This window comes from Protopterus annectens, chromosome 8.part0 (genome assembly GCF_019279795.1).
Source record: "Protopterus annectens isolate FY-2018-M chromosome 8.part0, PAN1.0, whole genome shotgun sequence".
Classification (NCBI taxonomy): domain Eukaryota; kingdom Metazoa; phylum Chordata; order Ceratodontiformes; family Protopteridae; genus Protopterus; species Protopterus annectens.
The window spans coordinates 219,099,161-219,126,342 of NC_056741.1; the positions used below are offsets into that span (position 1 = coordinate 219,099,161).

General features: G+C 40.6%; 1 protein-coding gene across 1 annotated transcript in view; it reads right to left on the reverse strand.

The window, feature by feature from the left end:
- The window catches only part of LOC122808708 (hepatic lectin-like), a 634,431-nt gene that overhangs the window by 158,840 nt on the left and 448,409 nt on the right, over positions 1-27,182 (reverse strand). The window contains exon 3 of the mRNA XM_044079696.1: positions 10,244-10,369. Coding sequence (XP_043935631.1) covers positions 10,244-10,369 — 126 coding nt within the window. The remainder of the gene's footprint in view (positions 1-10,243; positions 10,370-27,182) is intronic.

Consider the following 27,182-nt stretch of genomic DNA (forward strand, 5'->3'; position numbering starts at 1 on the left):
TACAGCATATGAAATAGGATGAAATAACATCCAGAGAAATTGAATCAAAGTTAAGAAAACCTACTAATAGGAAATCCCCAGACCCAGATGCAGTACCTAACTTCTGGCTAAAAGTATTAACATATTTACGTGAAGATTTAGCTATGAGTAAGAACTATTTATATGCACACCCTGAACAGACACTAACCTGGTTAACAACAAGAAAAACAATACTCCTACTTAAGAGCAAACCTGCAAGCTATGCTAAAAACTAAGACCAATAATTTACATTCCAACAATGTATAAATTATACCCTGGAAATGATGCTGACAGAGTTTATAGTCATTTAAAACAAAACTCGATGGCAAAAGAACAAAAAGGTAACAGAAGGACAAAGAATCATTTGTTGTTAGACAAAGTCATAATGGGGAACTCTAAAAAGGGGAAAATTTAAATTTGACATGGGCAGACTACAAAAAAAGCATTTGGCAGTATTTCACATTCATGGATAAAAGCGTGCTTAAAAATGTATAAGATATACTCTACACTAATCAATTACATTACAGCGACCATGAAATAGTGGTAAACCACTTTGCAATTAAGCCACGATAAAGGGCAAATTATTATTCCAGGGATAAAAATTTAAAGAGGGATATTCCAGGCTGACTCTGTCACCACTGCTCTTTTGTCTTGCTCTTAACCCATTAAGCTGTTTACTTAATGGATTAGGTCATGGCTACAATTTAGCTCCCAGAAAACAGCAAAGCATGAAGATGTCTCATCTTCTTTTTGTGGATGATTTAAAATTGTATAGTTCATCAGATGAATAATTGAAAGCACAACTGCATGCAGTCAAAACCTTTTTAGATGACATGAGAATGTCATTTGTTTTTGATAAATGTGCAAAAGCAACCTTTAAAGCAGGAAAGCTGCAGCACCAAGAAAACATCAGCCTGGAACGGGAATGTGATATAAAAGAAGTTGAGTAACAGTGAGTTTATAAATATTTGGGAATCGATGAAGGATCAACAATGAAAGATGAACAAATGTGAATAAAACTTAGTAAGGAATATTTTAGAAGACTAAAATTAATACTGAAAACAGTTCACACATCGAGGAACAAATTTAAGGCTATAAACCAATTTGCTTTTCCTGTCCTAACTTACATTTTTGGAGTGATTGGCTGGTCCCAAAAGATCACAAAAACCAAAAAGAGGGAATCCAAGATTCAAACGGTATTCCAACTCTACTTTATTAATAAAATATAAGTGCTTTCATTTCAGCAATCTAAAACTTCTTCAGACATTTAAAACCAAATTTAAAAGTCTATTTAAATCCCTTTAGGGATCACATGATCAATTTTCATCAATACACTTCCTCCAAAGTACACATACACCCAAAAATATACCGTCTCTTATATCAAACTATAATTGACATTAATAAATATCATCAAATAATTGTCAAACACTTCCTAATCAAGGATATATATTATTTGTTACATATTCACAATTAAAAACATTTCCAAAAATAAAAATCATCACTAGAAATGACATCCATTGGATATAAAAACCCAAACTATTAAGTCACCTTTAAAGTGCCTTAAGTTTTAAACTTCCTTAGGATATAATACAGCAAGGCAAAATAGGTTGCTGAGATGCTTACTTCCACAAAGCAAGGTGATGAGCTTCCAACCACTGAACTGAACTGATCTGACTGTGATAACTACCATAGATTTTTATATCAGGTTCCAAAGAAAACAAAACAAGCTGCTGTGTGAGTTCTATCCTCTCAGTGCTGGTTATAGAATGACATCACATTTGATCACTTGACTCTGATACAATACACACTCAGAACTTTGCAAAGATCTGTTGCAATACCTGAAAGCTATAGAGTAATTTCAAAAACTTCTATTCTTCCCTTCCAGAATTCATTGCTTAAACATAAACATTTAATCAGTTATAATAACACAGTTGATAGATTTTTAACACAAGCATCTGTACAAGTCAGTGTGATAGTCAAATGACACAAAACCATTTACAAAACTCCAGCTAACTATGCTGGCATATGTTACACATGCAGTTCCCTATTCTCCCTGGCACAAATGATAATATCTCACATTGTTACATCATACATAGCACAAATAAGAAGGTATGCGTATCTTTATATCTAATATAAACAACTAACAGCAGTCTTTAGCTTAGTGCTATGACATGTTTTCCTGAGAACTTTTCTAGAAAATCATCAAACTGTTTCAGAGTATAGTTATATAAGCAGCAGAGATACAGAGGTATTACATTGCTTAGGTTTTTGTGCCATTTGACAAATGTGTTCAACACGTGACTTTGTACAAAAACTCAGTAAATAACTATCATGCATATGTTTTGGTAGAATATCAGAACTAAAAAATGTTTGTTTCTCATCAAGTTGATATTTCTTGTAATTTTTAATCCTATAGCAAAAGAACAATCTTTTGATAAGTGTAGAGTGGCACTGATACTTTGAAGACAATCATTTCCTTGCTGTTTCTTACTACTTACTGATGCAATATATAATATATACCTAAATGGTTGTCTTTCTTTCTGACAAAAAATAAGAGAGTTGTTGTTTTTTGTTTTGTCTTTTGGCTTTTCCCGGTTAGGGGTCACCACAGCAGAACTCCAGTCCGCTAATGATTGGCAGTAGATTTTCACAAATGCCGAGGTGCCAGCTCGACGTTCAACCTTCCACGAAGGCACGCCTATTAGAGCATCTAAATGGCCATTAACATGTAGTGTCAAATTAATACCAGAATGACCATTAGAAACTGACAAATTAGAACATTTCCAAAATCAGTTCTGGTCACTATAACAAATACAAAATATATCAGAAACAAATGCATACTGTTGCTATAACATTACACATATATTAGCCAATCATTTCTGTAGAAGATTCCCAATCTTTTTAAACATTGTAGCATGAAGTTATCTTTAAAGCTTGAAATATGTCTCATTAAAATTCAAGAAGAAATGGCTCCATTTATTGCCTTTGCACAGAGAAGCATCATTTTTATGCTATATTGATAAATTCTAACATAATTCAATGAAAGTTCTGCAATAATTAGTAAAGGCATATGGTGATACAGCCTTTCATAAATGAGACCAAAATCATAAATGAGTTGTAGAAGCACAGTCTTGTTGAAAATGAGCAAATGTGTTATGCATGAACTCACTATGACTGATATTAGTATAATAATTATAAAGAGCTATTCTCTATTCTGCATAATGTATTCAAATATCTTATTTTAATGTATTGATATTCTTATTATCTCATCTATACAGGTATCTGGTACACCGTGTAGCTATTTTTGTTTATCTACTCTTCTGACACATATTCAAAAGTTTAGCTGGTACAGTATCAAATGTTTAGGTACACTCTTCTCCCAAACTAAATTAAATTTGAAATATATAAAGGAAGAAGACAAAGCAATGGTTATATTAAAATGATTTATCTTTGAAAATGTCAGTATTACATATTTTCCCAAGCAAACTAGATAAAGATCAAATCCGGGCATATATCATCCTTTTTATGCATATCATGTCTGACATGACATATTTAATTAAATAATATAAATTGAAAATGTTTTCTAAAAACATCTTGGAAATATAAAAATGCATAATTTTCTTCCAAAAATTCAGAAACAAACCTTCCATATAGAAAATATAGGGAAGTAGTCCCCCAAATAGTAACCTCAATGTACAAGAAGTGGACTCAGTGGTTTTAGTATTCAAATTCCAAAAATAAAACTAATCTATCTCTTCTACTAAGACTAATTCATATAAGATCTGTACTGCTTCAAATTTGCTGCTTGCTTTTAAAAACAAAAAGGAAGTTCTCAGTAAAAGTAATTTATATTTTGAACTAATATTTATCCTTGTATTAGACAGGTTACACACTGACTAAAGATTAAAATATTATTTGCTTGGTGGTATGATGGTTCCAAAAGCTGAAAATGCATATAGGATATAAAGTTTCAGCTTACTATTTTATATTTACTATTATATCTGAAAACTTGTTAAAATGACCATGTTTATGATTTACAACATTATGTTTGCTGCTTTGAAGGTTTAAATAAAAAAAAAGTTAAGTAAAACTTTTTGTGTATCATCACATCATCAGAAATTCATTCATCACAATGCTCAGTAAACCCTTTTTAACAATAACCACACACAAGAAAGCATTCTTTAAGGTCACAACAGCCAGTTGGAATAAGCTACCGGAAAAACTGAGTGACATAAGGAAACTAGAAGTAGTTTTCAAAATGCTAAAAGAGTACCTGATGGAAGACAGCAAATGCAGATGTACTGATAATCCAGGATAGATACAACTGTTTGTTAATTGGAATGTATATACATATTGACTCAACTGCACTGAAAACTGATGAGATTTGCAGCACACTTTGCCAATATGTAAACATTTCACTAATTAAGATGCTTTGCTTTAGGCACTACTATCTGGCTTCAGTTTTACTTTATGCTGTTTGTTGCAATATGCTTTTCTAAGCTAGAAATTGTATTGGGACAATTAATATGATGCTTGTCTTTCAGTACTAGTCTATGCTGATCTTATTTGTATTTTATCATTACTTTATGTTGCTCTAATCTTATAAGCATTTTTGTAAAAATTATTGTGCTATTAACTGCATTCTGCACTTTAGCTTGTATTGCTGTCAACTATTTGGCAACTGGACTTTACTTTTGATGTTAATTTTGTATGTAAATAAATCATAATTGTAATGAATTGCCATAATGTCTTGGGCCATAGCTGAAAAGGGTCCACAGACCATTGCAGTAACCTGGTAAACAAAAGGTAAATAAATTATTTAATGATATTAATTAATGCATACATGCATACATGCATGCATACATGCTCAAAATAAAACAAAAATGAGTGTTTTATAAAAACTACTAAAATTCCCCTAAACTTAACATATCTACACAACTCTCTAGAAAAGGAAGCAAAAGTTCACATATACATTGCAGATACAAAACCAGACACATATACCCTAATTCATACAGACCTAGGTCTTCCACACATGCTCACATGTTATTATTATTTCACAACACACTTGCTTGCTACCAATTGCTCAAAAAGCCAAGTAATCTAACTCCCACTTGCTTGATCTTACTTAAGTATTTAGTCTTCTTAACACCCAACCTTGTTAAACTGCATAGACCTACCAGCAACCTAACTCTTACCTTAAAACTCCCACAACAGTTCCTAACCCAAGTCTTCATTCCATAAACCTAAAACTTGAATCCTCCTGCCTAACCCCACCTCCTCAACCCTATGAATCCCACAGTTACCTTGCTCAAATTTAATAATGTTTTCAAGTAAAGTGTGGTAGTTAATTGCATGAATTCAAATTAATTTTGAGTGTGAGCAACATGCTGAATAAGCTAGAAGGTGTTTGAGTACAGTGGTATTTGAGTGAAAGGGACTCAAGCTCTTGTAGCAGAACCCATAAAACTACATCATAATCTCAAAATTATTTTTAGTTTAAAAAAATACAATAAAATAAGAAGTTAATGCATTGCATAAAGCATGAACAATATCAAAAGTATAACTAGGCTGGGGTTAAGGGGGCAGCAGCCCTAGGCCCAAGGTGAAATGGGGTGGGACTGGTAAATGATGATCAGTGGTAATGTAGAGGATGCTTTGTGCAGTCAGTCCACAGCTTGTCCATCTCTGGGGCCTTGCCAATTGTATATGGGGAATAGAGATACACTTACAAAAAATAGAGCAAAACAGTAAAAACAATCACACACTGCATGCATTGTGCATGATACTGAAAGTAGTAAACCCTGAATGTGAACCTCTGGTTTTTGTCATTTTTTTTTAACATATTAGCCAGTAATCACAAACAAAAGTCAAGAGCATTACAAAACCAGACAAATAACCAACCAAACTGAGATGTAATGCTCTGGAAGACAAGAGGGACCACACACATCAAATGTCATAGCTGAAGCCGCAAAGAGATTTTAATAAATCTAGTACATTAAAAACTCCATTTGTTGTGCATGGTCCCTCTTGTCTTCCAGATAATTACATCTCGGTTTGGTTGGTTAAATATATGAGCAACAGTGCAGACATGATCATGGAATTTCACTGCAGTCAATCCCTTTCATTTTTTAATAACTGTTGAAAAAGCTGGTTGTGGTGACCACATTCCATGGCACAGAAGAATGATGCTCTATCAATTACCTGCATGACCAGAGTCAGAGAAACATCTCAGGAGCCAGATGATGGGAGTTGAGCAGGCATTGCCAGCTTGCCCATCCTGGGAAGAAGGTTAGTAGTTCTGTTTATTGACAGCATTTGTAAGCAGCAAATGAAGGACTGTTGGCATGAGTAATGCAGCACAGAGTAGGGACATGGATTGGATTTACAAAGCCATTGATGGCAGTCCTTAGTTACAGTGTCCCTGTGGTAGCACTCACACGATAACAGAGAACATCATAGGCCACTGTGGTGGTGAAGGTATTCCATGTCAGCAGCGACAGGGCAGAGTTACAGATACATATGGAAAAAGTCTTGCCATCTGCAATTATGATAGCTTCCTTACTGGCCCCTTGGGTTGGGGAATGGCAGTGTGGGGGAAGGGCAAACTATAAGGTGCAATAAACAACCTTTCTGCTGTCATTCAGTAGCCATTTAGTGGCAAATGACTGCAAGTGAAGGCTGTTGTTGGACTGCAGATAGCCAAATCCAAACAACCTCAATCACTGCATGGATGTTGCCTCTGTCTGGACATCTCTCACCCATGATGGTCAGTGACAGGGAAAAAAACAGAACCAAGACTAATGCAGGAGACTGATGGTCTGCAGTTAAGGAGACTACAATGGCTTAGAAAAAATTCACTGTATGTTGAAGCAGTTGATACTTTATAGATGATTCTATATGAAGTTATGAGGCAAAGTAGAGTTGATTTTTTTTACAAGATTCCTTATGAAACAGTGTCAAAGTACCTTAGAACATTAGAACCTTAATCTCCAAAACAAGAGATTTATTTCATTATTTTACTGTATTGTATTTTATTGCATTATATTTGCATTCTGTTGTACAACAGATATCTTTTAATATTATCTTTAAAAGAATAAAAATATCAGTTGTATTACTCTGTGAATGTTAGGTCACATTTCTAAATGTTACTAAGAAAGTAAAAATTACTACAGTAACACAGAAATGTGTAATACTGAAACTGAAAAAGAAATGTATTTTTTCAGGGAGTTTTCTTCCCATTGTGGAGATTCTGCCCTCCTTGGTAAGTACCCACGCTAACTGTAAAGTTGAACTACTTCAGTAAAAACTGAATATTTGGTTTTCTTGAATAATCAGCTACTTGTTTATCTAGGGTTTGGTTACCTTGGTGTTAGAATATATAGCTATCAGGGGTTCTAAGACTGCAACACTTGCATTGTAACCTTCTTGTGGGAACAAATTTTTTAAAAACTTTGCTATGACCTTTAATAATTTTATTTCTATTTATTTTACACAACTTTAACTATTTGCTACAGTCAGGCAGATTCTGAAGTTTAACACTCTTTACGTGGCAGATCATGGGAGTATTCTACACAAGTCTTTAGATTTTCACTACTACCCTTGTCTGCTTACTGTAGGATTATCCACCTGCCCTTCTCTTCTAAAGACAGTCCTGACAGATGAGTCCTGGAAAAACTTGAAACCATTGTAAGTCTCCTGATATTTTATGAAAAAATACTGCTTAACTTTCTGTGAAATACTGCAGAAAAAATATACAATTGCTTTGCTATATTACATGATATTAAATAAAAGAATCAACTGCTATTTTACGACAGAGAATTTTTGTTTTGGCAAGAAACTGAAAAAATATTTTATTGGTTAAAGGTATGGTTTCGCCTGCAGATGCATATGCTTCAATAAGAAATGTCCCACTTTGATTATTTGAAAAGGTAACAGCCCTACCTTACTGTAAAGTCGAATGTTAGAAGCAAAAAAAAAAAAATAAATAAGACTTCAGAATGTAAAACATTCTGCTGAAAAGATTAATGTCATAAACAAAATAAGTAACACTATGGAATATAAAATATTCTATAAAGTACCTAAGGAAACAATTTATCATAGTGCAAGCATCTTTATCTCGTCTAGTAAATAACACACTGAGCTAAAGTGCGATGCAAAACCAAACAGCTACTATTACTCTATAACAAATTATACAATGACAGGTCATTGTTATTCAAAAATGAGCACACTGTTTGGATAGCCCAGCCAGTGTGCCCATTGTAAATTGAACATATACCAACAGAAAAAAGTACCATTCAGAGCCCAGACTTTTCTACTGGAATATGCTACAGAAGGCAGAGCAAAATACAAGGAAAATCAGGCACATTCTGCAAAAATAAACAGAAACATACTCAATTTTCTCTGTCCCTTCTTAAAACTCTTTATACCTCTCAACTATCCCGATCTTCTCAGAATGTCCTGATTTTTGCCTCATAGTATTTTTCTTTTCCACATAAAAAAATAGCTTCTAGCAAGCCATTGGAGTTGAAGTCATTGAATAATGACATACATTTCAGATTTAGCCTTCATGTTGTTGTTTGTCTTTTCCCAGTTAGGGGTCGCCACAGGGGAACTCCAGTCCACTAATGATTGGCAGTTAGTTTTTATGGTGTCGAGTTGCCAGCCTGATGCCCAACCTTCAACGAAGGCACGCCCATTCAATGCATGTCTTTCGAATGCCCACTCGACCGCATGGAGGACATGCAGACTCCACAAAGAAGGCACTCGCAACCCAAGCCGACAATCGAACAGGAGAACCTCTTGCTGTGAGGCAACAACACTACCGCTGCACCACCATGGAATGTAGATGTAACCTTCATAGGCTTCAGAAAATCCACACTAAAAAAAACAGGAACAGAGATTCTCTCTCTCCATTGTTTCTCTTCAACAACAACAACAACAAAAAACAGCAACGGAGATTTTCTTCTCTTTGGTGCTTCACTTCAACAGCACTGATGTACTGTGCAAGTGTGGGAATGTAACTCTCAGACAAATGTGCAGTACTTCAGAAAATGTGGAAGAAAAGGAAACAATGCAAAGGAAGACGATGGCGCCATAATACAAATATATTATTTAAGAAAGGTCAGCCAGTTTTTTCTTAATAATGCCATTGTATAATAGCAATAACACACTCTTAGATGTGGCTATATCAGGATTAACCCATGGCTGGCTTTGTTTAATCACTCGGGCTATACCCTCATGGTCAAACCATGCTAACCGTGGCTAGATCTTGATATACCCTTACCCACTTGTGGGTTATTGCTTAACTATATCATAAGGAATGCATCTAGAATAATATTATGAAATATTGAGTGCTGTTTTAAAGACCATTTTCTGCTCAGTGCATGCGTTACCTAAAACCTGTATAGCTTTGTATTAGTGTACACAATGTGTAGTCCGAATTAAACCACTTAGGTATATAGGGAGACTATCAGAGGTTGCACTGTAAGTATGTGGGGATAGGAATTTATCCTTGAGTAGCATGTGTGTGACCACAGTGTGCAATATTCCTTGTAAGGGTTGATGTTGTTGTGTCTTTTGGCTTTTCTCAGTTAGGGGTTGCCACAGCGGAACTCCGGTCCGCTAATGATTGGCAGTTGATTTTTACGTGCCGAGTTGCCAGCCCTGACGTGCAGCTTTCAACGAAGGTACACCCATTCACGCATGCCTTTACGCAGAAGATGCTCTAGCTGAGAATTGAACCGGACAGCATCTTACTGTGAGGTGACAACGCTACCGGAGCACCACCACCGCAGATCTTGTAAGGGTTGATCATACGGTAAAATTCCTAATGAGATGAATTGTGGGCTGCTCCCTTTATATTTGTGGAAGTCTCTTTAGCTTTCAGTTTCCCAATCATGTGTGGCAAAGGGATGAGTATCTAATATAATGGGAAAATTATTCTACACGATTTGATTAATCTATATACAATGACAACAACTGCACCATTCAAGAGAAAATAGCTCTAGAAATGTCTTAATTTCTAATTACAGAAAGAAGAGAATATTGCTAGCCTAATTAACAAGGTTTCCATAACACTAGAAGAGCAAAGGAGACAGAAAAGAAACTGACCTAGACAAAGAAAATAGGAAAGTAAAATAAGGTAGAAAAAATGCCAGTAAAATTTAAAAAAATAGTACAACAAATCGGGGAAAATGTCTACTGTTGCAATGCAACATATGCTTACCAATGTCTGAAGTTACAAAGTATCCACTTTTAAATTTAGGCTCCACTTTTGGCATTTTGCTGTAGTTACTAATCAGCTCTTCATTTGTCTGTGTTTCTTTCATAAGGAGCTGTGACACTTTTTTATCTGTGTAGGGAGAAGACAACCATTATTACATGGTATTACTTATTAAAAGCACTTTGAGATTAAAGTTAAACACTCAGTTAAAATTATGTTCCATATAACTTTCTACAACAGGCTGATAAAATTCTAATGTGTTATTCTGCAGAACTCATGCATCTTTCATAATAACACATCCAGTGGTATCTAAAAAGGTGTTTTATCTTGTGGTAAAAATTAACTTTCAGAGTGGAAGACGCTTCTATGAAATTATTGAAGTAGGCTCATGTATGTGAAATTGCTTTTATTTATTAAAACAATAATGAAAACATTTAATAAAGACATTATTAGTGCAAAAAAATGAATTGGAAGAAGTTAAACAAAGATAGTTATCTATGTTTGCTGCTTAAATACATATATACAGACGGTTACAAAATAAACATGGATTTGGAAGAATTCCCCTGGTCACATCCATTAACAAGCATACTTTATTAATTTTGCAAGTCAGAACATGCAAAAAAAATAAAATAAAGGTCCGGATTGACAAAAGCTCGCACAGAGTTGTAGGGTAGCGTAAGATGTCAGCCATGCGATCCAGTTACAGCTGGCAGGGGGCGTGAATGAGAACTGCTAAAGCTACGCTTGCACGGACAGCGTCATGGTATGCAAATTACCTCATTTGCTGCTGAAAGCTATGCAAATTAGGTAAATTTGCAATCCAGGAAACACTAACCTGTCCGTGGAAGATTAGTGTTATCTGCAGAAATGTATTCCATTGGTAACGGAGTACCGTTCTCCAAATAGCTAAACGAAGCTATGACAGCTCCAAATAAAGGATGCATACAGTAGAGAAAGCATGCCAATGGCCAAATATAAAGCCACTGGTATTTATAAATGTTTAAAAATATAAAAATCTAACTTTCTTTTCCCCAATCTCCGATGTTTAAGCATAGCGCAGCACCGCGCAAATGTGTGGCACTTTAAAAAACAAGAAAATAATTAAAAATAGCCAAAAATAGGCATTTTCACTAAAAAGCTTATCCTGCCATGCAGGGGAAAGGCAGGCTGAAGACAACATGGCCACTGAGTAGTGGTTGCTAAGGGGGTTGGGGAGCTCAGTGTGAGAGATGTAACCATACATTAGTAGGTAATCCTATGTAAATGAGGATAAGGATAGTGAATCCCAATTTTCCCCAGCATGTGAGCCATGTCCCAAGAGTGTAAGTGTAGGAGTAGGTGAGTAGTAGAGTAGAATATAGGTAACATCATGAGGAGGTGTGTCAGAAAGGCTGTAAGATAATTGGAGCACAGTGGCTTGTGTTTGCCCTGAGTTGCTCAGGATTGCAAGAGGCGTGCCTACAGTTGTTCTATTTGAAAACCTGAAACCAAAGGTGCACACTGTTAAAAGATCGGAAATTTCTTGCAAACATGCACACAGCATGTGCCCTCATGTGTGCTCATGTGTGCACATGTGCGTGAGTTTGCACTTGTTTGCGTGGTGCTGTCCCAGGCAGAAACAGAACGGCAAAAGGAAGGAAAAGAAGTAGTAGGAAGTTAACCAAGGAGAACTAGCAGAGCTGCCAGGTGAAATATATCAGAATCAGCCAATTACACAGGCAGCAGACTATCCCAGCCCAGCACTTTAAACTCTGCAAACAGCATTCCTCCCTGTTTTTTCCCAAGAACTCTGCAACACTGCAGTATACAAAGAGGGAAAACTTAAAAAGCTTAAGTCAGACAAAATGTTAGGGGCTGCTCTTGCTATCATAAACCAACATGTGCAAGGTACTGAGGGTGGTGATATTGTGAATGCTGCTGAGCAACCCACAGTGAGGCATTGGAGAAGAGTGTACAGACCCAGGGTAACCTACCAGGGGCTACATGTGCTGGAGATAGTGGAGTGCTATAGGGTGGACAGAGACCTCCTGCAGCAAATTGTTGAGCTGTGCCAACCACGCCTCACACACAGAACCAACAGAGGCGAACCCATCCCAGTGGATACCAAGGTATGTGTTGGCATAAGACTACTAGCTACAGGTACCTTCCAGAGACCAACTGGTGATATGATGGGGATTTCACAGGCATCAGCATCCAGGGTACTCCACCAGTTCCTGAATGTCATGTCAGCACATGTCGGTGACCACGTATATTTCCCCAATTGCCGTGAGGCATTGGCCAGCAATATGTGTCTTTTCCACCTAATAGCAAATATCCTGAGGTAGTGGGTGAAATAGACTGCACACACATATGCATCAAAGCACCACCTGGTGAGTGGGGTAGGGTCTACATCAACTGCAAGGGCTTCCACTCCATCAACTGCCAGGTCATGTGCGATGCCCAGGGCATAATAATGAATGTGTGTGCTGGCTATCCTGGAAGCTATCATGATTCCCACAGCTGGCATCTGACACAGCTGTACCAGAGATTTGCCAATGGGGACATCCCTGATGGTCACCTAGTGGGGGATGCTGGATACGCACCAGAGCCGTGGCTGATGACACCCATCAGAAATGCACACACACCTGAACAAAAACTCCATAATGATGCACACGCACAAACAAGAAACATAATTGAGTGTGTGTTTGGGATGCTCAAGTCACGGTTCCAGTGCCTAGACACATCTGGTGGAGCCTTGCAGTACTCACCAACTACATGTACCCAAATTGTTATGGTATGTGCCATGCTACACAATATGATTCTGCGGAAAGAGCTGCAGCAGGAACAGCATGGGGCAGGGCCAAACAGCCCTCCACCATTGCCAAGGCCTGCACAGGCACAGCATGACTCGGAGGAGAAACAACCTGAGCCTGCCCCAGTAGGCAGAAGGAGGCATGTCCAGTATGCCCTGGCCTTGGCAAAGAGGCAATACATAGCACATACACTGACTCAGTAGGAACCCTGGAAATGACACCTCTCTCTGACTCGCACATACAGTAAAAGGCATGCCTAACTTGACACTACCTGTTTTCAAACATGTATAGGGAGTGTACTATGTGCATCCAACATAGGCAGCCCTGCAGCACCACCTGAGGCATTAGTGCCCTATTTTAAGCAATATAAAGCACTGCTAAGCACATTTTACCAGTATTGAGCATATTTAAATACAATTGCGTGTAGCTGTGCACTGCACTAACCAGCGCAACATCTGGCAACGTCGGGCAACATTGAGCAATGTTGAGCAATGTTGGGCAAAGTCGGGCAAAGTCAGGCGAAGTCGAGCAAAGTCAGGTAAACACGCTCACACCTGCTTTACTGTTCCTTAACCAGTCAGGTCTGCCCAGCAGGAAAATAAAAAGCAGTGACAGGGCTCGAACTCAGGATACTGTACACTGGCAGTCACAATACTGAACCACTAAGCCATGACAGCATTTCACTGGCACAGACACAACTTAAGTCACTCACACATACCAGTTGGGGGGGGGGGGGTCACATACCTAACAGTCACAGCAAGCAGAACAATTGTAGACAAATGCAAATACAAACAAATGCTGTATCATGCCCTCTGAAGAGGCATATGAGTAACCTCTCCCCAGGCCTATGCAGACAGGTAACAGCAGGCCAGGCAGTGTGATGTGGGTTGGGTAGGCTATAAAGTCACAAACTAATATGTGTGTAATTGGAAGCTAAGGTCTGTAGTACAGTGGTATGCCTCAAGCCAGTACGATAGGCAACAGTACAGACTGAAATGGAGTACCTGACATAGCAGTGCAGGCCTAGCAAATTTGTATAAGTGTCAGGTGTGCCCCTCATCCTATGAACACCCACAGTAACAATCAGGTGTGCCCCCCGGGTAGAAATGTACAAATAATAGCTGTCCCCCTTGTATGTAGAAATGTTGATAAGTCTAAGCAAATTGACTCATGGAAGTCCTGCAGGTACTTCCTGTCGATGTACAACACAAAGGTGAGCCCTGAAGTAAAAACCAACTTGATTTTTCACACACATGTAGTATATATGCCCATAGTGGGCATGCTCACACACTTAAACAAATTTAGCAAATTTCAGTCAGCAACATACTGAAAGGTCATACTGGGCATGCTCACACACTTAAACAAACGAAGCAAATGTCAGTCAACAACATACTTCAAGGTCATACTGGGCATGCTCACACAGGCCATGTCTGAGTACAGCAGTGGGCCACACATATCAGGCAGTTGCAGTTCTTACTCCAGACACTTGTCACTATTCACCAATCCTGCCTTGCGCACACAGTGATATGAAAACAAACCCATATAATATATTGGCCCCCTGTCATAATCAAACTATGTACTACAAGTACTTAAGTTGTTCAAAGAAAGTGAAAATCCAAAGAAGATCAATAAATCTCCGATCAGTATCATCTAGAAACAATGAGCACTCCTAACATTATCCAAGCCATGTTCTGGCATAAATATTGCCAAACAGTCCATAGAGAACCATGAAGCTTTCTTTCGCTATGTAATAAATATCAATGTAAACTCATATATGTTCTGAGTCAGTGCAAAGAGTAAATGAATACATGTACATGACTGACATTGCCAACATCTTGCCAGACAGGTTCATACATATTTACCCCCCCCCCCCCCACTGACAAAAGGGCCCATTACCATACCTGGAGATTGTGAAAACCCAGAAATCACATATACATTGGTTAAACAGCTCTATCCAAACCTAAAAGTACAGTGTCTATGGGATGACATGGTTTCCCTGGCTGTGCCATATGTGAACTCCAAAATAAACAGACCCTGCACCTGAACAGTCTGTTGAGACTCACCCTCTGTACAGGATATGAAACTGTTGAATGGGTTACAGCAACGTTTGGCACACTCAACAAGTGTTGGTGCACAACAGACCATGGGAACTATTGTCTTATAAGCTTAATAAGCCTGATCTGCAAGGCCATAGAGTCCATCATTATGTAACTCATAAACAGAGCTATTGGGAGCCTACAAACACCCAACCCTACCCATTTTGGTTTGGTCAGGGGCAGATCATGGTTCCTAAACCCGCTAGACAGTTTTCAAGGCAGTTATCCAGGACATACATCAATGAAATGAGCTATACACGGCCTACACAGACCTTGAAAAGCCCTTTTCCAACATCCCACACACATGTCGTATCCACAAAATCAACAACCTGTGCATAAACACTTATGTCATCTGATGGATTGCCAACTGGGGCACAGATAGATCCCACAAGGTAAGAATTGTGGTCTCCCTGTTGGACTGTAAGCTGGTAACAACTGCTGCCCCCATAAGTCAGTCCTGGGAACCCCTCCTGTCTGGTGTATACTTTTCAAAAATACAGTCAAACACATGAGGGTCATGGTTAGCAAAGTTTGTGGATGACTGCGAAAAGGTTGTCATAATTGATGTTTAGGACAACAGAGACATCCTTAAAAAGGGTCTAAGTCAGACAGATGTGGTGTCAAAATTATGGCCTCGAGCTACAGTCATACAAATACCACATAGGTGTCAACACCCTAAATATGGAGGTAATAATAAGGGATCTATGGACACGTGGATAGTCATCTCTACTTCCAGAAACAAATTCACAAAGTGGTTAGAAAATCATGCTATGTGTTCCCACAAATTGCCAAGGTACTTGCATGTAGGTCAAAGGAGGTTCCCTCTACTCATCAGTCGTAAGACCCATCAGACAGTATCACGGCACACTTGCGATGAATCTGACTATGCACCCTCAGCAGCTGGAAAGACTACTGAAGTACCTCAACAAGAGGATTACTGGCCTCAAACAGTTGCCCCCGTGCAACAAGACTGAATTTAACTCAGTCTGTACTCTGTTGCATACTGTCTACTCAGGCGATCTCTGCCCAACAGACAGGTCCATGTCCAATGCAGAACTGATGTACATGCGCTATCTGAAGTAAACCCAAGCTCACTGTGCTACAAGCTCTAGGGATATCATCATCGCAACAATAAATAGAACATGTTGGAGGGATACATTACTAACTCACAGACTTCCCTTGCTTTGGAACAGGCTCCCAACCTCCATTAAGCTGAGTCCCTCACTGACACTCTTCCAGAAGAGCCTTGATGAGTGTATGTGAAACTGAACTGTCACACCATGGATCACTTCATCAGCTCTACTACACAGAGGCCTAGGAAACTAACTCCATGGGTGGTGATAGCTGCACACTCCGGCCATACTAATATATGCCTTCAAGCAGATTGCCTATCACCTACCTATGTACCTATATGTATGTAGGGGGAACACAGTATAATAAGCCAAAGATGGATGGGCAGAGATGTGTGCAAGAGGGAGACCATGACAGGGAGCCATCCAGGACTGTCCCACCCTGCACACATCCCAATGGCACAAAAAACATGAGGTGCACATCTCACCTACTGTACATAACAGCCACCAGTATCTGTAAGCATTACAGTGTATGTGGTCCATGCGCCTGCTGTACAACATGACTGCACAATGAAGTACACATCTACTATCTGTAGACATGTACCTGTCACATAGGTTCATAGGTATGTAGTAGACTATCTTCACGAAGGCATATATTAGCCTAGGCAAGTTGTGCAGTTTTCACCACCCCATTGTGTAGTCTTCTAAGCCCTAGTTCTAATAGTTAGTACCCTAAGCCACTTTCTAGTGGGGCTGCTGATGTGATGCCTGGCATGAATTGTCTGTTTCCCATCCACTCATCAAGGTTCCTATTGAAGAGTGTCAGCGAGGGGCTCTGTCTGATGTACATCGGGACTCTGTTCCACAGTAAGGCAAGTGTCTGGGATGGTACTCTATCCCACCAGCATGTTGTATTCATTGTTGTGATGAGGTTCATATCCCTGGAGTGTGTAGTGTGACTCAATTTTGTTATCAGTAGATGGAGCATGTTCAGCAGTTATGTGTTGGACATGGCTCTGTATGTTAGGCAGAGTGTGCCTCTGAGTAGGCGGTACTCAACGGAGAACAGATTTAGTTTTACCAGTTGTGCTGCATAGCGCAACTGTTTGAGGCCAGTAATCCTCTTGGTGAGGTACCTCTGTGGTCTCTACAGCTGCTGGATATGCTTAGTCGAGTACATCCAAAATGGTGCATTGTACTCAATGATGAGTCTGATGACTTAAGAGTAGAGGGCCACTTTTGATCCTGATGCAAACATTTTGTTGATTAGATGGGCCACATAGGATTTCCTAATCACTCTGGCAACATGGTTGTCAAACAAAAGATGACTATCGACTTGTGTCCCCAGATCCCTTATTACCTTGTCAGTTTTTAGGGGGTAACACCTATGTGGTAGTTTGTGGGTACTTTGTTTTCACCAAAGTGGATCACTATGCATTCTTCCACATTGAGCTTGAGACTATGATTCTGACACCACACATCTGCCTCATAGATTCCCTTCTGGAGAATATCTGTGTCATCCGGGGAATATATTATGGCAAACACTTTACAGTTCCCAGCAAACATAGTCAACCACAACCCTCCTGTTTTGGCATGTACTTTGAGAAGTCTACACCAAACAGGAGGGACCCCAGGACTGAACCCTGGGGAACACCAGTTATTACCAGTGTAGAGTCTGACATGTAGCTAGCAACTCTTAATTTGCAGGATCTATCTGTGACCTAGTTTGCAATCCATCTTGTGAAGCATGAATTCATGCCCAGGTTCGTGGGTTTATCTATGATACCTAACTGGGGAATGGTGTCAGAGGCCTTAGCGAGGTATAGGTAGGCTGTGTGGAGCTCATTTCAATCATCTGTAGCCTGGGTAACTGTCTCAAAGAAATCCACCCAGTTCAGGAGGCATGATCTGCATTTGACAAAGCCAAACTGGGTGTGCTCAACTGTGTGAAGGTTCCCAATGTCTTTATTGTTGACTTCCATTATGATTGGCTCCATTGCCTTGCAGATTAGACTTGTCAGGTTCATAGAGCATGAATGCCAAGAGTCTTTTGTAGCCCCACCCCTGTGGAGTTGGAAGAACGTTGCTGTGCAACATTCTATGGGTACATATCCTGTAGAAAGGATGTAGAGAGAGATGTATGTATCCTCGATGAATATGGATACATCCCCACCCTATGTGCTATGATTCAGGTTCTGATGCTGGAATGTATGGAATGAGTAGTATCCTGGTAGTGCTGGTGTGCTCTCTGGAGCCTTGAACTAGGTTTCTGTTACTGCACAGATATCAATATTCTCCATACTGAGAAGTGCCTCGAGTGTGTGCATTTGGAGGCTGAGACTTCTGGCAATGAGTAGCATTTAGCTCACTTTGTGGTTATTTGTGTTGGTTACGGGGTTTGATTTGTCCTGAGTGACCGGTGTTCCACACCTGAAGTCAGCGCCTCATTGGTCCAATCTGACCATAAGCTAATTACCTTACATATCCACATTCTGCCCCCACACCCCGTTAAGGAAAGCATGTTAAAAAATTTCTTCAAAGCCAACTTCATGCTTTTTAAGAGAGAAGTGGTGAACTTCAGGGCACCCATGCAGATGGACAATACAGTTACGACTACTGAATCCTACACAATTGTACTTTATAAGCACTTACATGAGTGCATGGATTGTTCTATCCCAAACAGAACCAAGACGCTATCCTCCAAGAAAAGGAAGACAATCTGGTGGTCCCCTGCCATAAACAAACTGTACAACAGAAGGAAGAAACTGTTGCAAAAGAGGGTAAAATCCCATGAGTGGAGGAGCTCTCTGGTCAGCCTCAGTAAGAAGCTGCGATCCCTGATAAAATCCTCCAAAGCTAATTATGAAAACAAAATCGCCACTGATTCTAAAGGCAACCACAAATCATTCCATAGCTATGTCAATAATCTCAATGACAGCACTCAGATCTGCTCTGAGTTACAGCACAATGGCACTAAATATACAGACCCAACTGATATTGCCAACATCTTGGCAGATAGGATCAGTGCTAACTTTACCCCCTTCTCACCCATGAAAGAGCCCATCTCTATACTGGAAGAATGTAAAGTTGCTGTCATCACAGATGCACAGGTAAAAACCACACTCTCCAAATCCAGGAACACAGCATCCATTGGACCAGACAACATCCCAGGCTGCATTCTACATGAACTACAGAATGAACTGGCACCACACCTAAGTACCATGTTCAATCATAGCCTCACCTCAGGCTTTGTACCTGCTGAATGGTGCACAGCGACAGTTATTCCACTACACAAGGGGGGAGCCACCATGGACTCTGGGAACTAGCACCCCATTAGCCTGATGAGCCTGGTCTGCAAGGCCATGGAACGTATCATCATGGAACTTATAAACAAAGACACTGGTAATCTCCGAACTCTGGACCACAACCAGTTGACATTTGTAAAAGGCAGATCATGTCTCCTAAACCTGATAGACTTCTTTGAAGCAGTCACCAAAGCCATAAACAAGGGTGAGATGGTTCACACAGCCTATCTAGATCTTGCCAAGGCTTTCAACACCATCCCCCACTCTGGAATTATAGATAAACTCACTAAACTAGGTGTAAATCCCTATGTCACAGGATGGGTTGCCAACTGGCTCAGTGACAGAACCCACACTGTGAAAGTAGCAGACTCCAAATCCGACTTCAGAACAGTGGCAAGTGGACTATCACAGGGTTCAGTCCTGTGTCCTGTCCGGTTTGGTATCTACGTCCCTGAAATACAGGCTAACACAGAAGGTTTTTGGCTAATGAAGTTCCCAGATGACTGCAAACTAGGAGCCATAATTGAAACTACTAACGATGTGGACATCCTACAAAAGGGCCTCACTGAGACAGATGCCTGGTGTCAAGGCCATGGCCTCAAGCTCAATGCCAAAAAGTGCATTGTCATCCCTTTTGGTAAAAACTCTGTACCCATGAACTACAACATAGGCGGTGGTATATTTAACACTGAAAGTGTGATATGAGACCTTGGGACACAGGCAGACAGTAGTCACTCCTTTGATAATCACATCGCTACAGTAGTCAGGAAATCCTTCTACGTGGCACACCTCATCACAAAAGGTTTCTCATGCAGAAAAAAAGAGGTCATTGTTCCCTTCTACTCATCACTCATTAGATCCATTATAGAGTACAACACCCCTTTTGGTATGTACCTCACAGGACATCTACAACAACTGGAAAGCCCACAGAAATACCTCACAAAGAGGATTACCAGCCTCAAATACATGCCTTACACAGACCGTCTCAAAACACTCCAGCTTTACTCTGTTGCATATCGCCTACTCAGAGGTGATCTCTGCCTAACAAAGCTATGTCTAACACAGAGCTGTTGGACATGCTCCACTTAAAGAAATCCCAATCCCTCCAAGCTTCGGCCCCAAAACCTGGACCGAAATACAAAAGGAGGGGGTGTATCCATTTTCATAAAGGATACCCACACCTCCAGATTAGTGACACAGTACAAGGCCTCGGAGACCATCCAAGTGCAACTAACAGTGGGCAAAGCTGCTTATCAGATTGTAGCCTGGTACAAATCACCTACCTTGTCTCAGGACCCTCACTCAGCATTCCTGAGAACACTGGAAAATATAAAGGTCCTACCAAACACCATGATATTAGGAGATTTCAACTACCCAAACATTGACTGGGAGAATTACTCAAGTACAAACTCCTTTGCCCAACGCTTCCTAGAGTTTATAAACTCAAACACCCTGGAACAGCTGGTCACCATGCCCACTAGAGGTGACAACATACTGGACCTGTTCATCACCAACATGGGGATCAGTGTTCAACACCAGAGGTAATCCCCTCGCTGGTAAGATCAGATCATAAAGTAACCACACTGAACATCCACATCCCGACCCCACCCCCAGTCAAGGAAATCACTGTGAAAAACTTTTCAAAAGCAAACTTCACACTTCTCAATACCGAAATGGAAAGTTTCAAAGACCCCTTGCTACAGGATAATGCTATCCAATCTGCAGAATCCTTTACAAGTGCATTCTATAAGCATCTACAGGGATGCATGGATTGAGCCATCCCAAGTAAAACCAAGACTCACTCCTCCAAAACGAGGAAACCAGTCTGGTGGTCCTTGGCCATAAATAAGCTATACTACAGAAGGAGGAAACTACTACATGACAGAGCAAAATTTCAAAAAGGAAAGGCATCACTGATCATCATTAGCAAGAAACTACGATCACTCATAAAATTATCCAAGGCCAGTTTCAAAAGAAAAATTGTCAAGGAATCTAAAGATACCATAAAGCCTTATTTAGCTATATCAAAAATTTAGGTGGCAACTCTCAGATATGCTCTGAGCTACTGCAAAATGGCAAAAAATACACTGAACCAACTGACATTGCCAACATCCTGGCGGACAAGTTCAGTGCAAACTTCACTCCCCCACCCCCAAAAAGGCCTGTGTCCATCCCAGAAGAATGCAGAGCCCCAGACATCACGGACATGCAGGTAAAAACAGCCGTCTCCAAAGCTAAAAACACAGCATCAATGGGACTGGATGGTGTCCCAGGCTGCGTCTAACACGAGCTCCAAAAGGAACTAAACCCTCACCTAAATTCACTGTTCAGACTCAGCCTTACCACAGGCTATGTACCCAAAGAATGGCATACAGCAACAGTCATCCCACTCCGCAAAGGTGGTGCCACATCAGAACCTGGGAACTATCACCCTATAAGCCTGACCAGCCTGGTCTGCAAAGCTATGGAGCGAATTATCATGGAATTCATAAACAGAGACATTGGGAACCTTCAGACACTGGACCCTACCCAATTCGGTTTTGTTAAAGGCAGATCCTGCCTCCTAAACCTAGTTGACTTCTTTGAATCAGTTACCAAGGCCATAGATGAAGGAAAGGTAGTCCACACAGCCTACCTGGACCTCGCTAAGGCCTTTGACACCATTCCCCCCTCTGGCATCATAGACAAGCTTACCAGCTTGAACATTAACCCCTATGTCATGAGATGGGTAGTCAACTGGCTCATGGATAGAACACACATGGTCAGAGTTGCAGGTGCCATGTCCGACTCTAAACCAGTCACAAGTGGCGTCCCACAGGGCTCAGTCCTGGGACCCCTCCTGTTCGGTATATAATTCTCTGAGGTAAAGGCAAGCATGGGAGGACTATGGCTGACCAAGTTTGCAGATGACTGCAAACTGGGGGCCATAATCAACTCTCCAGCTGACACAGACATCCTCCAGAAGGGTCTTACAGAGACAGATACCTGGTGTCAAAACCATGGCCTCAAGCTGAATGCCAAAAAATGCATAGTCATCCCCTTTGGAAAAAACAAAGTGCCCACAAATTACCACATAGATGGTAGTCCACTAGGTATGGAAAATGTAATTAGGGACCTGGAGACCTAGGTAGATAGTAACCTCTCCTTTGATAATCACATTGCCAAAGTGGTTAGAAATTCCTTCTATGTAGCCCACCTAATCACGAAAGGGTTCACCTCTAGATCAAGAGAGGTCATTGTGCTCCTCTACTCATCACTCATTAGGCCCATAATAGAGTACAATGCCCCATTTGGTATGTATCTTAATCGGCACATGCAACAGCTGGAAAGATCACAGAAGTACCTCACCAAGAGAATCATGGGCCTCAAAGAGATGCCGTATGCAGCTCGACTAAAGAAACTCCAGCTCTACTCGGTTGCTTACTGCCTGCTAAGAGGTGATCTATCCCTGACGTATAAGGCCATGTCCAACCCAGAATTAATGGACATGCTCCACCTCAAGAAAACCAAATCCCTTACAGCCACACGCTCCAGTGAATTAAACCTCAGCACAGCAATAAACAGGACGTGCTGGAGGGATAGATTCCTGTCCCAGAGACTTCCCTTGGTCTGGAATAGAATCACAGTTTATGTTAGGCAGAGCCCCTCGCTGACTCTCTTCAAGAGGAATCTTGACGAGTGGATGGGAAATCCTAAATTTACCCCTGGGATGACTTCAGTGACCCTGCTAGACAGAGGCCCAGGAAACTAATTTAAAAGGGAGGTGAAAGCCAACACATTCTGGCTAGGCTTATAAATGCCCTTGGGCAGATAGCCTAGTACCTACCTAGGAACCTATGAACCTACACGCTCTAGGGACCTAAACCTTGTCACCACAATAAACAGAACATGCCAGAGGGATAGATTCCTGTCCCAGATACTTCCCATACTCTGGAATAAACTACCTATCTATATCAAACAAAGCTCCTCATTAGCACTCTTCAAGAAAAATCTTGATGATTGGATGGGAAATAGGAAATTCAGCCCGGGGATAACTTCTGTGTCTCTGATCGACAGTGGCCCATGAAAATAAATTTCTTGGGTGGCAAAAGCCAGGGTACCTTTTTGGCTGGGCTTGTATAGGCCCCGGGGCTGATAACCTAGTACCTACCTATGAATCTATGAACCTATGAACCTTTGAGCCTTGCCTAAAAAGGTAATATGGGGAAAGCAAGAGCCTTGGCCAGTATTCAGAAGCATAGGGGTGACAGGTGCAAACCATCTGTAGCGCAGCAACGAGGCTTGTCTATCATGTCATCACAGGCAGACAGGGACTGGATACCCTTTGAATGACACCAGAAGCTCAGCCACCTGTTGAAGTTTATCATCTATCTGTTATATTGCAGTATCATGTAGGTGAAGGTAAGATGCTACTCAAGGTCAGGGTCATACCAGCCTGGGCTACATGATCATAGAGCTACTATATATCTCTTATCATATTGTCCTGGGAGGTATGTCTCAGATCATTCACACTGACATGTACAAAGAACACATCATATATGTACCTGTTCTGGAGTGATGTAAGTGCTTGTGTTATGTGGTGGATCATAGCACCTGACAGACAACTGACAGTAACCTTCCCCTTGTCCAGCCAAGTGAGTGGAACATCTGTTTGCCTGACTATGAAGTCACCTATTACTAATGTGTTGGGTATGTTGTTTTGCCTTAGGGCCTGTTGTGAGGCACACTGCTTTGGTGTATTATGTGTTTTCTGGCGTGTGCTTGGAGGTGCATGTTGCTTGCTTGTCTGCTTAGGAGGACACTCTCTCTTTTTCAGGGTAATATTTGTATTGTCCGAGTATGGTAATGTGGATATATGTGTGTGTTTTGCTGGTGCTTATATTGTAGGTCTATGTGAGACAGTTGGTGTTGTGGTTGTATGACCCTACTCATCCTGACTGTATTGTCCAGTATTGGGTTGACAGAGCTTAGCCACTGTTTTGACCCTGTGTGTGCCAGCATGTGGTGCATCAACCCATATGTGATATGGTCATGGCCTATGCATACAATACACTCACAATACACCTAGTATGATAAGCCTGCTGAGGTTAGCAAATGTGAAAAAAACCTTTGGACAAACTGTCAGAAAGTAATGTCTGTATTGCACCCTGTAACTCCATATTGCTTGTTGAAGTGTAAAGATGTACTTAGTTTGGATTAAGAACCCCGCAATTGCCAACTGTGTGTGTGTGTGTGTGTGTGTGTGTGTGTGTGTGTGTGTGTGTGTGTGTGTGTGTGTGTGTGTGTGTGTGTGCGTGTGTGTGTGTGTGTGTGTTTGTCTGTCTCTCCCTGGGGAGAGAGCAACCTTTTTGGAGACTACTCACACCCCTTAAAAGTGATATACTCATCTTTGTCAAGTCTGATGATGTCACCATCCTACAAATATACCTGTGGAAAAGAGCAATCTCGTATAGTGTGTAGTGTGAATGCGTACTACTGTAGTATCATAACGCAATTAGGTAGGGGTTTGAATACTGCATTTGCCAAGTCTATGTGTCTCCTTGGGGAGGTGCAACCTTTTTAGAGACTACTCACACCCCTTAAAGGTGGTATACTCATCTTTGTCAAGTCTGATGTTGTTACCATCCTACAAATATACCTGTGGAAAAGAGACATCCTAGTAATGTGTATAGTGCATTGTGGAAATGCATACTGCTGTTGTATCATAATGTAGTTGGGTAGGGGTTCAAATCCTGCACTTGCTGAGTGGCTGTGTCTCCCTGGGGAGTAGCAACCTTTTTGGAGACTACTCACACCCCTTAAAAGTGGTATACTCAACTTTGTCAAATCTGATGATGTCACCATCCTACAAATATACCTGTGGAAAGGTGAAATCCTACTAATTTTTATAGTGCATCGTGTAAATGCATACTGCTGTAGTATCATAATGTAGTTTGGTAGGGGTTCAAATCCTGCACTTGCCAACTGTGTGAGTAGATGTGTCTCCCTGGGGAGTAGCAACCTTTTTGAAGACTACTCACACCCCTTAAAAGTGGTATACTCATCTTTGTCAAGTCTGATGATGTCACCATCCCACAAATATACCTGTGGAAAGAAAAACCCCCTGTAATGTGCATATCACATCATGTAAATGTGTACTGCTGTCGTTTCATAATGCAATCAGGTAGGAGTTTGAATCCTGCAGTTGCCACCTGTGTGTGTCTCCTTGGGGAGGCACAACTTTTTTGGAGACTACTCACACCCCTTAAAAGTGGTATACTCATCTTTGTCAAGTCTGATGATGTCACCATCCTACAAATATACCTGTGGAAAGGAGAAACCATAGTAATGTGTATAGCGCATTGTGTAAATGTGTACTGTCATAATGTACGTAGGTAAGAGTTTGAATCTCGCACTTGCTGTGTGTGTGACACCGTTGATCAATATAAAGTGGATTTTGATTTTTCTAGTGTATGACATATCACAATGACAACTGTATGTGCATTACACATGTAAGGTAGCTGTGGGGCAAAGCCATATACATACATGTGACCTCAATTATTTCATACGTGGGTGCTCTGCTTTCTCCATGAATGCATCTGTTATCTTTGCCAGAGCGTGCTGGCACTTTCCAGACTTTAGGTCACTTCTGTATGCTAGTGACAAGCTTAGCCACTGCAGTGATCCCTGGGCTATGTCTTCTGTTTCACATCCACTCATCACAGTTTCTATTGAGTGTGAGTGAGGGTTTATGCTTGAGGTATATTTGAATCCTGTTCCAAAGCAAGCAAAGTCTGGCAAAGATGACTAATCATTATAGGTGTGCAACAACCTTTGTGGATCTGCATGAAAACCCTTTATTGCTTATGTGCTCCACAGAGGGATTTCCAAAACCCTTTGGTAATGTGATTAACAAAGGAGAGATGACTAAACACATGACTCTATGTATACATAAGTACCTGTTCCACATTTGGGAGGCTACTACCTATGTTGTACTCTGGGGATACTTTGTTTTCTAAAAGTGGATAACTATGCTTTCTTTGGCTTATAGCTTTACAGCATGAGTTTGACACCAGGTATCTGTCTCTATGATACCCTTTTGGTGGATGTGTGTGTCATCTGGAGAATAAAGTATAGCCCACAGTATGCATTTTCATCAAATGTGGGCAGACATATCCCTACTGTGTTTGCTTGTACCTAAGAAAGCTATATGCCAACCAGGAGTGGTCCCAGGACTGAGTGCAGGGGAATACCACTTGTTACTGGCATAGAATTGTACATGGAGGCTGCAAATGTTTGTGTGTCCTACATCTGTGTGTCAGTTGCCAATCCATCATCTAACAATCGTTTATGGTCAGTCTGTTGCGGATATGTATAATACCAGAATGAGGGATGGGTTTGAATTGCTGGTGAGCTATAGCTTGGCTGTGTGAACCTCCCCTCCCTCACCTATAGCCTTGTTATCTGTCTTGAAGTCTACTAGGTGAAGGAGCCATGACCTGGCCTTTAGAGAACCTAAGTGGGTATGGTGCAGTGTTTGCAGGGCCATAATGTCTCTGTTAATGAGTTCCATAATGCTGTGCTCCATAGCCTTCCCGATAACATTTGTCTGGCTTATAGGGTGAGAATTTCTAGGATCTGTTGTAGTTCTTCCCTTAATCAATTTATGTTAACATTTGCACTGTGTGTGATGAGGGCGG